At 35.2% G+C, this 13,045-nt stretch overlaps 1 protein-coding gene across 3 annotated transcripts in view; it reads right to left on the reverse strand.

Annotated features, from left to right (window-relative positions):
* Positions 1–13,045, reverse strand: part of EML5 (EMAP like 5) — a 98,813-nt gene that overhangs the window by 14,853 nt on the left and 70,915 nt on the right. For all 3 annotated transcript variants that reach the window (XM_070931483.1, XM_070931484.1, XM_070931485.1), the window contains 6 exons: positions 9,924–10,002; positions 9,397–9,526; positions 9,169–9,267; positions 6,014–6,034; positions 4,624–4,797; positions 1,018–1,226 (listed from right to left, as the gene is read on the reverse strand). In XM_070931483.1, the coding sequence (XP_070787584.1) occupies positions 1,018–1,226; positions 4,624–4,797; positions 6,014–6,034; positions 9,169–9,267; positions 9,397–9,526; positions 9,924–10,002 (712 nt within the window). The remainder of the gene's footprint in view (positions 1–1,017; positions 1,227–4,623; positions 4,798–6,013; positions 6,035–9,168; positions 9,268–9,396; positions 9,527–9,923; positions 10,003–13,045) is intronic.

Below are 13,045 nucleotides of genomic sequence, written 5' to 3' on the forward strand. Positions count from 1 at the left end.
TTCTGGATCGGGACTCGTTACGCACGGTCACTCACGCCCTTGTCACCTCACGCCTGGATTATTGTAATGCTCTCTACATGGGGCTCCCCTTGAGAAGCACCCGAAGGCTCCAACTGGTCCAGAATGCGGCCGCGCGGGTGGTAATGGGAGCAATGTGGCGCTCTCATGTAACCCCCCTCCTGCGCGAGCTGCACTGGCTCCCAGTGGTCTTCCGGGTGCGCTTCAAGGTTTTGGTTACTATCTTTAGAGCGCTCCATGGCTCAGGACCAGGGTACTTACGAGACCGCCTCCTGCCACCAATAGCCTCTCACCGACCAGTTCGCTCCCATAGAGAGGGACTCCTCAGGGTGCCGTCGGCCAAACAATGTCGACTGACGGCCCCCAGGGGGAGAGCCTTTTCTGTGGGGGCACCTACCATCTGGAACGGGCTTCCCCCGAAGTTACGAAACATCCAAGACTTACGCATTTTCCGCCGAGCCCTGAAAACATTTCTATTCCAACAAGCTGGTCTGGCCTAACTCTCCCTTTTTAATTGGCTTTTAAACTGTCTTTTAAATTGGGTTTTAAACCTCTTTAGATAAATTTGGATGTTTTTAATCTTTGAGCCTAAATTACTTAATCTGTTTCTTAATAGTTTTTAACTTCTATATGTATTTGTATTTATTATGGCTGTTCACCACCCTGAGTCCTTCGGGAGTAGGGCGGTATACAAATATGAAAAATAAATAAATAAATAAAATAAATAAATAAAAGAAGCTTTGGGACCTATGTGAGAAACCTAGCAATACTCTGCTTTTTGAACAGGCACCTGTATCCTACGCAATAGCTAAAACTATAAGTTTTTCTCCACAAATGACACATACTATGTTCATAGAATCATTCAGTCATTGCTCAAGTAATATACAGCTGCCCTTAGTCTTTTTTGGATTGGATGAGTGGGAAAATATACTAAGCAACAATTACAAAAAGTGGTTTTAAAGTTTATTAATATTTAAAATATTCTTTTAAATTACGTACAGCTCCAAATGCCACAGAGAGCATGGTTTGCATTCGTGCATCTTCTATTGAACTTGTCTGTCCTTTTTTACTAAGAAGGGCTCTTCCAGCAAGGGTCCAAAATCTCACATGTTTTACTCCTACTGAAACAAACTGAGTGTCGGAATCAGGCCTGAATTCTGCTACAAAAATACGTTGGTTATGACCGGCTCTACTGGCAATTTTGGCACCTAGTGGGAAGAGTTAATTATACTTTACATTCAGATATACATAATTGTATCAAGAAATGGTGAAAACAAATAGTGTTTTAAACAATATTCTTTTAGGTATAGTTGTAGCATCATTGTGTTCTATCATTAAATTACATATTTGGTCATTTTTTTTAATGGATACTGATAATAACATTATTGCTAATAGTAACATTTTTATTTTTATCTTTGTTAATGAAAATTGTTATTCACTTATGAAATTTTAGTATTTAAAATTTTAAAAACAATCAGGACATTATACATATACAATTCTAAATTTCTTACATCTCATCTTGCTATGAACAATATAGCAAATCTGCTATTAACCCCTGTATTATTTCCCATTCTATAAGGAGTATCATATTCTTTTAGTAACTGTATCAGTTTGAAGAGGTATCTGTGATGATGTATTATCCCCACATTATGTTGCTCATAGTCTAATTAAGTAGTCTAATTAGGTATTCCTATCTAAGTGCAGGTCAATATGAGAGATATTCGCACCAACTAGTGATTAACTGCTGCTAATAAGTGTAATCCAGGACCTAAAGCTTCTTTCTGGAAAAGTAAGCTCTAAAAAATATTGTTGAAACCATGCATGATGCACATTTAATACTCACTGTACAGGCAGAAGACATTAGATGATATTTAAATTGCAAAGGCTTTTTAGGATAGTAAATTATTTCATATGCTTTAGCCTTCTGCTTCTAGAACAGAGCACTAGGCCTGTGACACCTAAGAGGTAGTTATTTAATAGCTACTGTAGTTTTTCAAGTTGCTGTCTAATCAAACTATCAGTAAAGAAGATCATAAAAGCAGAAAGATAAAGTTGAGAAATTGGAAATGCTAAGGACAAGACCAGGCAACACTGGTATTCTTGATTTTAAGACAAATTAAAGCTGGGTGTAACTGATGTAAAAAAGACAAATGCAAAGTTCTTCTTTTAAGAAATAAAAGTCAAGTCCTCAAGTTAAAGATACTTGTGAAAATGATCTTGCAATAGTAGTTGACTGCAGACTGAGTATGAACCAGCAATGTATTATTGTGGCAAAAAAGATAAATGTAATAATTTTAGGCTGCATCAAGAGAACTTCCAAACCAGGAAAACATTTGTAATACTGTGTTGACAAAATATTGCAAGTTCTCAATATTTTGCTGTGATTATACCATAGGTTTGGATCACCATAATATTCATTTATTTGACTTGAACTAAGTTGAGATAATTCCATCATTTTTCATGAATACTTTGGCACCATTAGTAACAGTGACCAATCCATTTCTTCTATTTTCTTCCTTTCTTTCTCTCTCAGTAAATTTGATGCTCCTTTGATGTAAAAGTGACCCATTCCAATGCATTTCAGTTCACTGATTTCCAGAATGTCAATGTTCAGTCTTAACTTTCTGCTCTGACAACATAAAGTTGGCCTTAGTTCATGGTTCTGATGTTCCACATATCAACAGTATACGTGTATATTCAGTACTGAACTTTTGTCTCTGGGCATATCAACTCCACATGTCCAGCTTTAATTCAGCCACATCAAAAACACTAGTGCTTCTTGTACTTGCCTCTGCTCTTCCCAAGTACTTCACTGGTTGTCTTGACATGAGTTGGAGGTGGGGAGGAGGAAAGATGTCATTTTCCAAAATCACACTGATGCCCTGGTTGATATTGCCATTGGATTTTCTTGTCAGAATACTGAAGTGATTTATCACTTCTTTCTCCAATAGATTCTGTTTAATCTATCTACAATCTATCTGCCTGTCATGGATGACCTTTCTACATATTCAGAAAGATATAAAATCATGGAGATGTCCAAGCTCCTTCATTGTTACCAGGTAATGATCCATGAAAGAAAAACCTTTATCACTTGATGTCAAATACAGAGTTGGTTTACTTAAAATAATTTATCAATAAGAACCTAAAAGATTTTGTCCAGGGTGCCATGTCTCACATCTTTTTAAAAAAGATGGGTGTCTGAACGCAATCTCTGATTACCAGTTCCTGATCAATGAACCATTAGAGATCACCAGCCTTTCCCACTCATTGACCTCTCAAAAAAAGTCAAAAAGCATGTATTTTTATCAAGTTGGGTTTTAGGGAAACTTATCATTTGATTTGCAAGAAAAGCATACAGGCACTTTACAAATAACTGCCTGTAATTTTTGATATGGGAATTTAAAAAGTGTGATAATTCGGTTCAGACTGACACGCAATCTCTCTTGGCTTTCATTTTTCTCATGAATTTCTGTATGACTTTTTAAGAAGTTGGACAATCTGTCATTTATTCTAAGGAAAATGTTCTCTTCACAGTGAATAAAGTGCAGGTGGTTTTTCAATGCCTTTGTAAATATAACCTCTGCCTAAGCCAGACAATGTATATGATCTTCCTCAAAAGGATAATGCCTCTTTTGGCATTATCAAGTACATTTAGCCTTTTGGGCAGTTTGCCAATTTTTATTTTAGGTTATTCCTAATTTTGCTACACCAAGAACACCACTGGTTTATCTTATTAAGAAAATGATTCCTTTCAACTAGGATTTTAACAGAAATTTTTTTTCTGCTTAAACAGAAAATGTTTAATACTTCTCTGGGTATCCCTTCATCCTACAAACCCATATCCTGCTTTACTGTACCTTACAGTAATGGCTGATACTCGCAATTTTATTTTGCATGCAGATTGTGCTTTTACACCCTATTCCAGAATTTAAAGATGCCCTTCATTGGCCCTCTGTCCATCATGCATAATCAGGTGAAAAAACAGAGAGGAAAAAACTTCATTCAGCCAAGAGGGCTGTGAAAGTATCTACAGGCCCCTCACATCCTGGACATAAACTGTTTCAACTTCTACCCTCAAAATTACGCTATAGGGCACTGCACGTCAGAACAACTAGACACAAGGACAGTTTTTTCCCCCCATGCCATCACTCTGCTAAACAACTAATTTCCACAACACTGTCAAACTATCTAGAAAGGCAGAATTACCATCATTATTCTCTTCTTCCTTATTACCTACCTCCTTATCTTCTTATGACTGTAACTTTGTTGCTTGTATCTTACGATTTATAATGTTTACTTAGTATCCTAGTATGATTTAGATTGATTACTTATTTAGTGTCCATGACTATCACTAAGTGTTGTATCTAATGTTTTATGATGAATGTATTTTTACAATGACAATGATAATGATCTATCACTATAGTTGTATGTACACTGAGAGCTTATGCACCAGAGACAAATTCATTGTGTGTCTAATCAATCTGGCCAATAAAGAATTCTAATTCTAATAGATTAATTGCTGTGTAAATTATGAGTGAGGATTTCAGCAAGATTTCTTTAATCATAGGAATTTCCTAGTTTCAGATAGAGTGAATATTTGCCTACCTTCTTGCCATTTCCAAATGGTAATGGTATGTTCAGGATCCAAACCAACAGACAGAAGAAGCTTGCCAGTGGCACTAAATCCAACTGAACAAACTCCCTTTGAATGGTAACATCGCAGTATAGACAATGTCTGTTTGTTCATTGCATCCCACACATGAATACAAGGAGCTGTTGCTGAACAAATATAAGAACAGCAATAATTAATTTTGTTAAAAGAAAGCTTACAGGATATTTTAATATTAAAAGCATTCCAATTTGTTTTAAAGCATCTTTTAATTTATTAACATTTACACTTATTCTTTTAAAAAGTTACATTTAGTAAATATAAACTCATTCCTATTAAGATTTCTCTTGCAATCCTAAACTCGTTTTAGATCTGAAAGAAAGAATGCCTTAAAGCACATATAGGAGCAAGTGTTTTAATCAAAAGTACTTTATGCCCAATCATGAGTTTAAATTTAGTTTTCTAGAAATGTTTCCACTGGATTTTAGTTGTGGGCTATAATGCCCTTAAATGGAGACTACATGGCCCTGGATAGGAAGGTAAAGAAACTGTAAAAAAACAAACTGTCTTTTCAACAACTTGCCAGCTGACTGTCACTGCACAGGAGAGAACAGGATCCTGGAAACAAATAACTGCCTGTACAGATGGTGCTGCCAAGAAGGGTTTGTATTTCTCAGTCATGGACTGCTCTACCCACATAAAGGAATCTTGGCAAGAGATGGATTGCATCTCCCACACACACTGGGAAGGATGTCCTTGGCAGGTGCCTTATGAATCTCCTATTAATCATGTAGTTCATGATTGGTAATTCCAAGACGACCATCACCTACACTTTCCCCCTCCTTTACAAAAGAGGCAAACATCTTTGAACGAAAAGCATATCCTTCTGCTCTGATTTGCCTAGATACAGCTTTTTCACTTGAAAGTAGAGTGCTGCCAGAAATGTTATATTATTTTAATGTCTCTTAATAAATCTTATTAATCAGACCTCAAAGACTTGTTCTGGTCTAACCCAGCTTGCTCCCAGAATCCTGACAAGAAAGACAAATATGTTGTCATAGGTGCCACTACAATCTAATAGGATGACATATGCATTTGGAATATAGACTTGAAAAGCTACAATTCATTGAAAAGGAATAGGCTCAACAGAAATGTAGTTCAGAAATGGTTTATTGCTAGCAATAACATTATCATTACAAAGAATGAATATTTTATTTCAATTAAGGGAAATTTTGAACATTTAAAAATTGTCAAATTTTGTTTTGAATTAAAAAACCACTAATATGTTTTAATACCATGTAAATATAATCAGTTATTTACAACACACTAAATAACAGAAAATGCTTAGTTATAATTGAAGATATTAAAATTTAGCTTTTTTCTTACTTGACATGTCTGCTGAGTCTCCTGTAATGGAAAACCAGTAGAAAAATCATTACAAACAAAAAAGATGATAATTTATATATGTGTGGAATAAAGTGTATAATTTCAATTTATTTCAAAAATAAATCTAAACTTAAGCTATCTCTATGTAATTAGTTGCTGTTTCCAAGCACAAGATAAACTGTTCAGAGCAAAAACAGAGACATTTTTAACATCAATCTTGTAGATTATTCACATCTAAATTACCATATATGGAATTTTCCATTTGCAGAGAAATGTTATTTGGTTAAAGACAGATCACGTTCTTGTTCTTTCTGAAGCAATCCACAGAAGTGCAGAAAATTTATTATCTTATTACTTTCAGAGAGTTCACAAGTTATGCCGAACAATGAAACACAGTATGTGAATGAAAAACTGCCCTTGTACTAAAATTTCTCTTTTTCTAATTCCATGCAATACTATAGGTGTTCCCAAACTGTAGTTTCCTTAAAATAGGACTGTGCATAGTGTGTTTATCCAATCTGACTGAAGATAGGTTATAATTATGGGAGACAGGATTATTTACAGTAATCGCTTTTCAATTAGTTCATCTTTTTAAAGTTTTATTTGGGACAATTCTTTCTCTTCCTCATGTAGCCTAGGATGAGACAACGCTCAGCAAGTTTCTTTAATTATCTTCAGGGAATCACATTAGAATGAAACAATAAAGATCAGTAAAATGAAATTTTATTTAACAAATTAATTAGGAAAGGGTGACTGTTATTCTCTAAAGTTCAGTAAACTGAAGAAAATTCCACTGTAGCAACACAAGTTATGCCCTTTGAGTCATTTAGGTTATGATGTCACATAATACATTATGTCAATTACTATAAATGATAGAATGTGTAATTTGCATAGTTATCAGATATATAACCCAAATTATATATTTTGTATTATTATGATTGTGATGTATCACAACCATTACTACTTTGTGTCATCTGTATCCTGACATCATTCACAAATGACATAAATCATAATGGAATTTTGTGCATTTTGTGTAAAATCCATGTACTGAAATTTCTAAAGATCTACTTTTTCAACCTTCACAAGACAGAGCATATGGTTATACAGTCAGGTCCATAAATATTGGGACATCGACACAATTCTAACATCTTTGGCTCTATACACCACCACAATGGAGTTGGAATGAAACAAACACAATGTGCATTAACTGCAGACTGTCAGCTTTAATTTGAGGGTTTGTACATCCAACTCAGGTGAACGGTGTAGGACTTACAGCAGTTTGTATATGTGCCTCCCACTTGTTAAGGGACCAAAAGTAATGGGACAATTGGCTTCTCAGCTGTTCCATGGCCAGGTGTGTGATATTCCCTCATTACCCCAATTACAATGTGCAGATAAAAGGCCCAGAGTTCATTTCAAGTGTGCTATTTGCATTTGGAATCTGTTGCTGTCAACTCTCAAGATGAGATCCAAAGAGCTGTCACTATCAGTGAAGCAAGCCACCATTAGGCTGAAGAAACAAAACAAACCCATCAGAGAGATAGCAAGAACATTAGGCATGGCCAAAACAACTGTTTGAAACATTCTCAAAAAGAAGGAATGCACCGGTGAGCTCAGCAACACCAAAAGACCTGGGAGACCATGGAAAACAAGTGTGGTGGATGACCGAAGAATTCTTTCCCTGGTGAAGAAAACACCCTTCACAACAGTTGGCCAGATCAAGAACACTCTCCAGGAGGTAGGTGTACGTGTGTCAAAGTCAACAGTCAAGAGAAGACTTCACCAGAGTGAATACAGAGGGTTCACCACAAGATGTAAACCATTGGTGAGCCTCAAAAACAGGAAGGCCAGATTAGAGTTTGCCAAACAACATCTAACAAAGCCTTCACAGTTCTGGAACAAGATCCTATGGACAGTTGAGACCAAGATCAACTTGTACCAGAGTGATGGGAAGAGAAGAGTATGGAGAAGGAAAGGAACTGCTCATGATTCTAAGCATACCATCTCATCAGTGAAGCATGGTGGTGGTAGTGTCACGGCGTGGGCATGTATGGCTGCCAATGGAACTGGTTCTCTTGTATTTATTGATGATGTGACTGCTGATAAAAGCAGCAGGATGAATTCTGAAGTGTTTCGGGCAATATTATCTGCTCACATTCAGCCAAATGCTGCAGAACTCATTGGACGGCGCTTCACAGTGAAGATGGACAATGACCCAAAGCATACTGCAAAAGCAACCAAAGAGTTTTTGAAGGGACAGAAGTGGAATGTTATGCAATGGCCAAGTCAATCACCTGGTCTGAATCCCATTGAGCATGCATTTCACTTGCTGAAGACAAAACTGAAGGGAAAATGCCCCAAGAACAAGCAGGAACTGAAGACAGTTGCAGTAGAGGCCTGGCAGAGCATCACCAGGGATGAAACCCAGCGTCTGGTGATGTCTATGTGTTCCAGACTTCAGGCTGTGATTGACTGCAAAGGATTTGCAACCAAGTATTAAGAAGGGAAAGTTTGATTTATGATTATTATTCTGTCCCATTACTTTTGGTCCCTTAACAAGTGGGAGGCACATATGCAAACTGTTGTAAGTCGTACACCGTTCACCTGAGTTGGATGTACATACCCTCAAATTAAAGCTGACAGTCTGCAGTTAACGCACATTGTGTTTGTTTCATTCCAACTCCATTGTGGTGGTGTATAGAGCCAAAGATGTTAGAATTGTGTTGATGTCCCAATATTTATGGACCTGACTGTATGTAATTTGTTTATCTTCAAGCTATAGAAATCTTCTCTTCATCCAATATGCTTTGAAATCTTTTCTTCACTTCACAGCTATGGTTATTCTATTATGTAAAATACCGTAGTTTGCATATAGCAGGCTTCATTGTATTATGCAGAATAAAAAACGCTTAAGTGTGGCTCATCAAATTTAATAATCATTTTGATGAATGCTGGGATGAAAATATAATTGGCATTGTAAAAACAGGAATAGATTTGTGAATAATTTTTAATGATACAAGAATAAATTTAATTGACTCCAGTAACTGACCAATCAGAAGCAATGTAACTAAATGCTTTCTTTTTTTTATGAATTCATCTGGCTACCTGCTCAGTTACAGTATATATTGTTTTTTTCTTAAAAAATTGAAACATACCTACTTGGCCAGTTGCCACAAGGTTGACAAATTTGGGATGCTGATTTATAGTGAGGCACAAAATGTCATCATTATGTTCCTGATAAAAAGACTGAGAACCTAAAGAGAAAAATGTATATGTATTATTTCAAGCACAGTATTACATCTGGAGGGAAAAAATATTATCATTACAGAAGGGAACATGAATGTCTCATACTATTTTCTTTTATAGATATGTAGTTTTCCTACCTGTTGCCACATTATATAGAATTCCAACTGATGCTGTATGATAAATTATGTCAGCACCATCATTCAAATAGTGCACATTGTTTCTGCCATCTCTACCGCGGTATCCAAATACCAGTTCGAGCACTAAATCCTAAGAAAACATATTTAGAATCACTGGATTCTTATATAAAAAAGGTTTTAAATATATGTACTAAACAACTTTTAATAAGTTCCCCCAACACTGAGAAAAACATACATTACCACAATACACTACCACATACATAATTGACAACAAAGAGGAGATATGTCTTCTAAACCTCCTACTTCACTCTGTTCTTCAATTTTAACATTGAAGTACTAGTCAATTTAATTATTTAAGTTTTAAATAGATACAGAATAAAATATCACATTATGTGTTACAATTTATTCCCTCTACTTGGTCAAATAGAGCTTCTACATTTGTTTAATATTTTTAATGAGATAGCTCCCTATAGTTCTTGAAATTATAGCTTAAATAATATGTTTTTAAAACCAGCAGTTTTTCTTACCTCTATAGGTCTCTTCTTCTTCCCAACATTATTTGTTTGGAGTTTTTCAGGCTGAGGCAGTGCCCTACTAACTGGTGGTCTGAAACAAAGAACTGAGAATAAGAAAAATTGTCTGTCACCTATTCAGTATAAAATAATATCTTTTGAACTGTCACCTGGACAATGAAAAATGTTAGCCTACCTGGCTAATATATTAGAAATCAGTTTTATATAAAAGTTTCTTATTCAATTGTGCATACATTATTATTTTTGTTAATTGCCTTCCACATGTTTAAAAACTGTATAAATGAATGAAATAAAAAAAGTATATTTAATCATCACATGGACAGTATTAATTCATTCTTGAGATAAAGAAACTAAGTTAATATAGATCTCTTTTCTTTACTTATTAATGTGTTTATTAGCCATAAAAAATTAAACTTTCTTGGCAGAATTTGCCTTCTCACTTTCCAGATCTTCTATTTATCCATTTCCTAAACTTGTCTTTATTCTGCTCATCTTTAGATAATGTATTAAACTCTTATTTGAATTAATAGAGATGAATATTATTCCAGGGGTAGCAAAAATTATGGTAATATTTTGTAGCATACCACACTCAACAACAAGAACCATCTAATTTTAAAATATCTCAAGACATTCCTATTAGTATCCAAAACAATATACATTGGCAAATACAATAGGTAGTACGAATGAGATAAAGAGCAAAATTCCTCAGTCTTTACTATTCTGAGAATAATGGCAAGAATGAAATAGGATTGGCTGCTCAGTATCAGATGGTAAAGGTACAGACAATGAGTGAAAAAAAATGAGATCCCAAATGCTATCACCAGATGTATAGTGATGGAACAAATATCTCACAGACTTCTCTGATCTCTGTATATTATTTCACAATGACATGACACAAGTAGGAAAAGGATACAGTGGAGAGGAAGAAAGCATGATAGCAATAGCAATAGCACTTAGACTTACAGTATATACTGCTTCACGGTACTTTACAGTCCTCTCTAAGCGTTTTTTACAGTCAGCATATTGCCCCCAAAAACATGGCTACTCATTTTACCAACCTTGGAAGGATGGAAGGCTGAGTCAACCTTGAGCCTGGTGAGATTCGAACTGCCAAATTGCAGGCAACCAGCAGTCAGGAGAAATAGCCTGCAGTACTGCATTCTAACCACTGCACCACCATGGCTCAGAAACCAAGTAAGAATATAGCAATTCAAAATCTGAATTTGTTTAAGATGCTTAGTTAAAATATACAGCAAATTAGTCAACTGGATGAATTTTTAACACCTAGCAGCAGACTAGTAAGCAGGTTTACAACTGGTCATTCTATCATGGCCTTATATTTTATGCCCTTATACTTCAACTTTTGGCTGAAATTTACACAACTAGAACACTATAACATGTTGCATTTATTGATTTTAGATCTGCATTCTATCTAGTTCCCAAAGCAGAATGATGGACTAAGATTATAAACCGCTTTATAGGTAGACAGCTACTGGACAATATCTTTAAGAAACCCAAAATCAAAGTCTTTACAAAGGCACCATATGAATGAGATTCCAACCTGCTATTTAATCTGTACATAAATCCATTTGTGACCAAAATCAATCAATCAGAATCTTATTCCTCAAAAGCTACCCTAATTGAAACCTTGTGGTAAATTTACAGAAGGAACTTTAACTGCATTATATGAGTTTTGAGTGCCCTAGCCAATGTCTGCTTTGAGGAAGCATTTGAAATCACTTACATCAAAACTAAGGTTTTGATTTTTGCAAAGAGACCTAAATTTCATGCCTAAATGTTAGATGGCCAGAATATTGAACAAGTAAAAGCCTTTAAATATCTGGAGTGAGCATAATTTTCCATAGTTTGACCAAAATGCAAAATGCTCAAAAAGCAGCGATTGCAATTCAATTCTTTCATTTTTACCAGAGAAGTGCAGAATATCCCAGCACTGAAGCTACATTCAGATAAGTGAAATTATTCTTCAGTGCCCAGCTGGGATCTTATACATCCTTTCATCTCTTGAAAGGGTCTAATCTAAATTCCTAAAGGTAATTTCCAGTTAGCTCTTTATGTTCCAGTTAAGGGAACAGGTAGAGATGACTAAAGTGAAACAGGTGCATAGACTTGCATCATACCACACTGGCTTGCAAATATTATTTTTCCCCCACCCCCAGGTTTGCATTCTTTTCTTATTGAGAACAGCTATGAATCAGTATGGACCAGGACAATTTCACAAAAATTGTGAAATCTTAGCATTTCCAGAATAGTATTCTTAATGATAGGTTGAGAATGTGAACTATGCATTTAAGCAATGTGTTATCTATATCTTTTAGCTTCATAGTTTTTATCTTTTATTATTGTAAGCCACCAGAGTTATTCTGGGTAAGATGGGTGGCCAATACATTTTACAAATTAAATAAATAAATAAATATCTAGAAGCCCAAAAGCACTAGCCTGCTCAACACAAAATGTTTTTCTGAGCAGTTAAGCCACCTGCCATTTCAAATCGGCAAGAAATATACATCATTTATAACTGTTTCCAAATTTCGAAGAGCACTAATGCAACATTCTCCCTAAAGGAGTATTGAAGGGCCAGTATAAAAAAGTTCCTTATGAGCTAAGACTGTGCCCTGTAGATAGGAACTATTGAAATTATATCTTGCTCTACTGTACCCTCTATGTACCTCTATCCTAGTATTTCCCTTATAATGCCTTATCTGGTTAAAACACACAGGAAATCATGATTATTTTTATATACAACTGTTGTTATCAGATCAGTATTATTTAGTTTTCTTGAATGCAGCTAAAGTCTATTAATACTGCCTGTAAAATTAGGGATACTTTGACTGCCTATTGGTGGATAAATCTACCACTAACTAAAAATTCTTATCCCATTTTGTTTTTATTTTATTTTAATGTGTTTTATTTGCAATTTGTTCCAGCTCTATGACAATAATCCATCTATCTCTGTCTTCTGTCTTCTATCTATGAAAAGAATAATTGCAAAATGTTCTGTATCAGAAACAGAAATACCATTAAATAATTTTAACAAGTCTACAGAGAAGCTGTTTCTTACATTTAGCTATTACCATTTTTATCCCCTGCCAGAAGTT

The sequence above is a fragment of the Pituophis catenifer genome, unplaced genomic scaffold (genome assembly GCF_029215685.1).
Source record: "Pituophis catenifer annectens isolate HBS135680 unplaced genomic scaffold, rPitCat1.0.hap2 SCAF_1, whole genome shotgun sequence".
Classification (NCBI taxonomy): Eukaryota; Metazoa; Chordata; class Lepidosauria; order Squamata; family Colubridae; genus Pituophis; species Pituophis catenifer.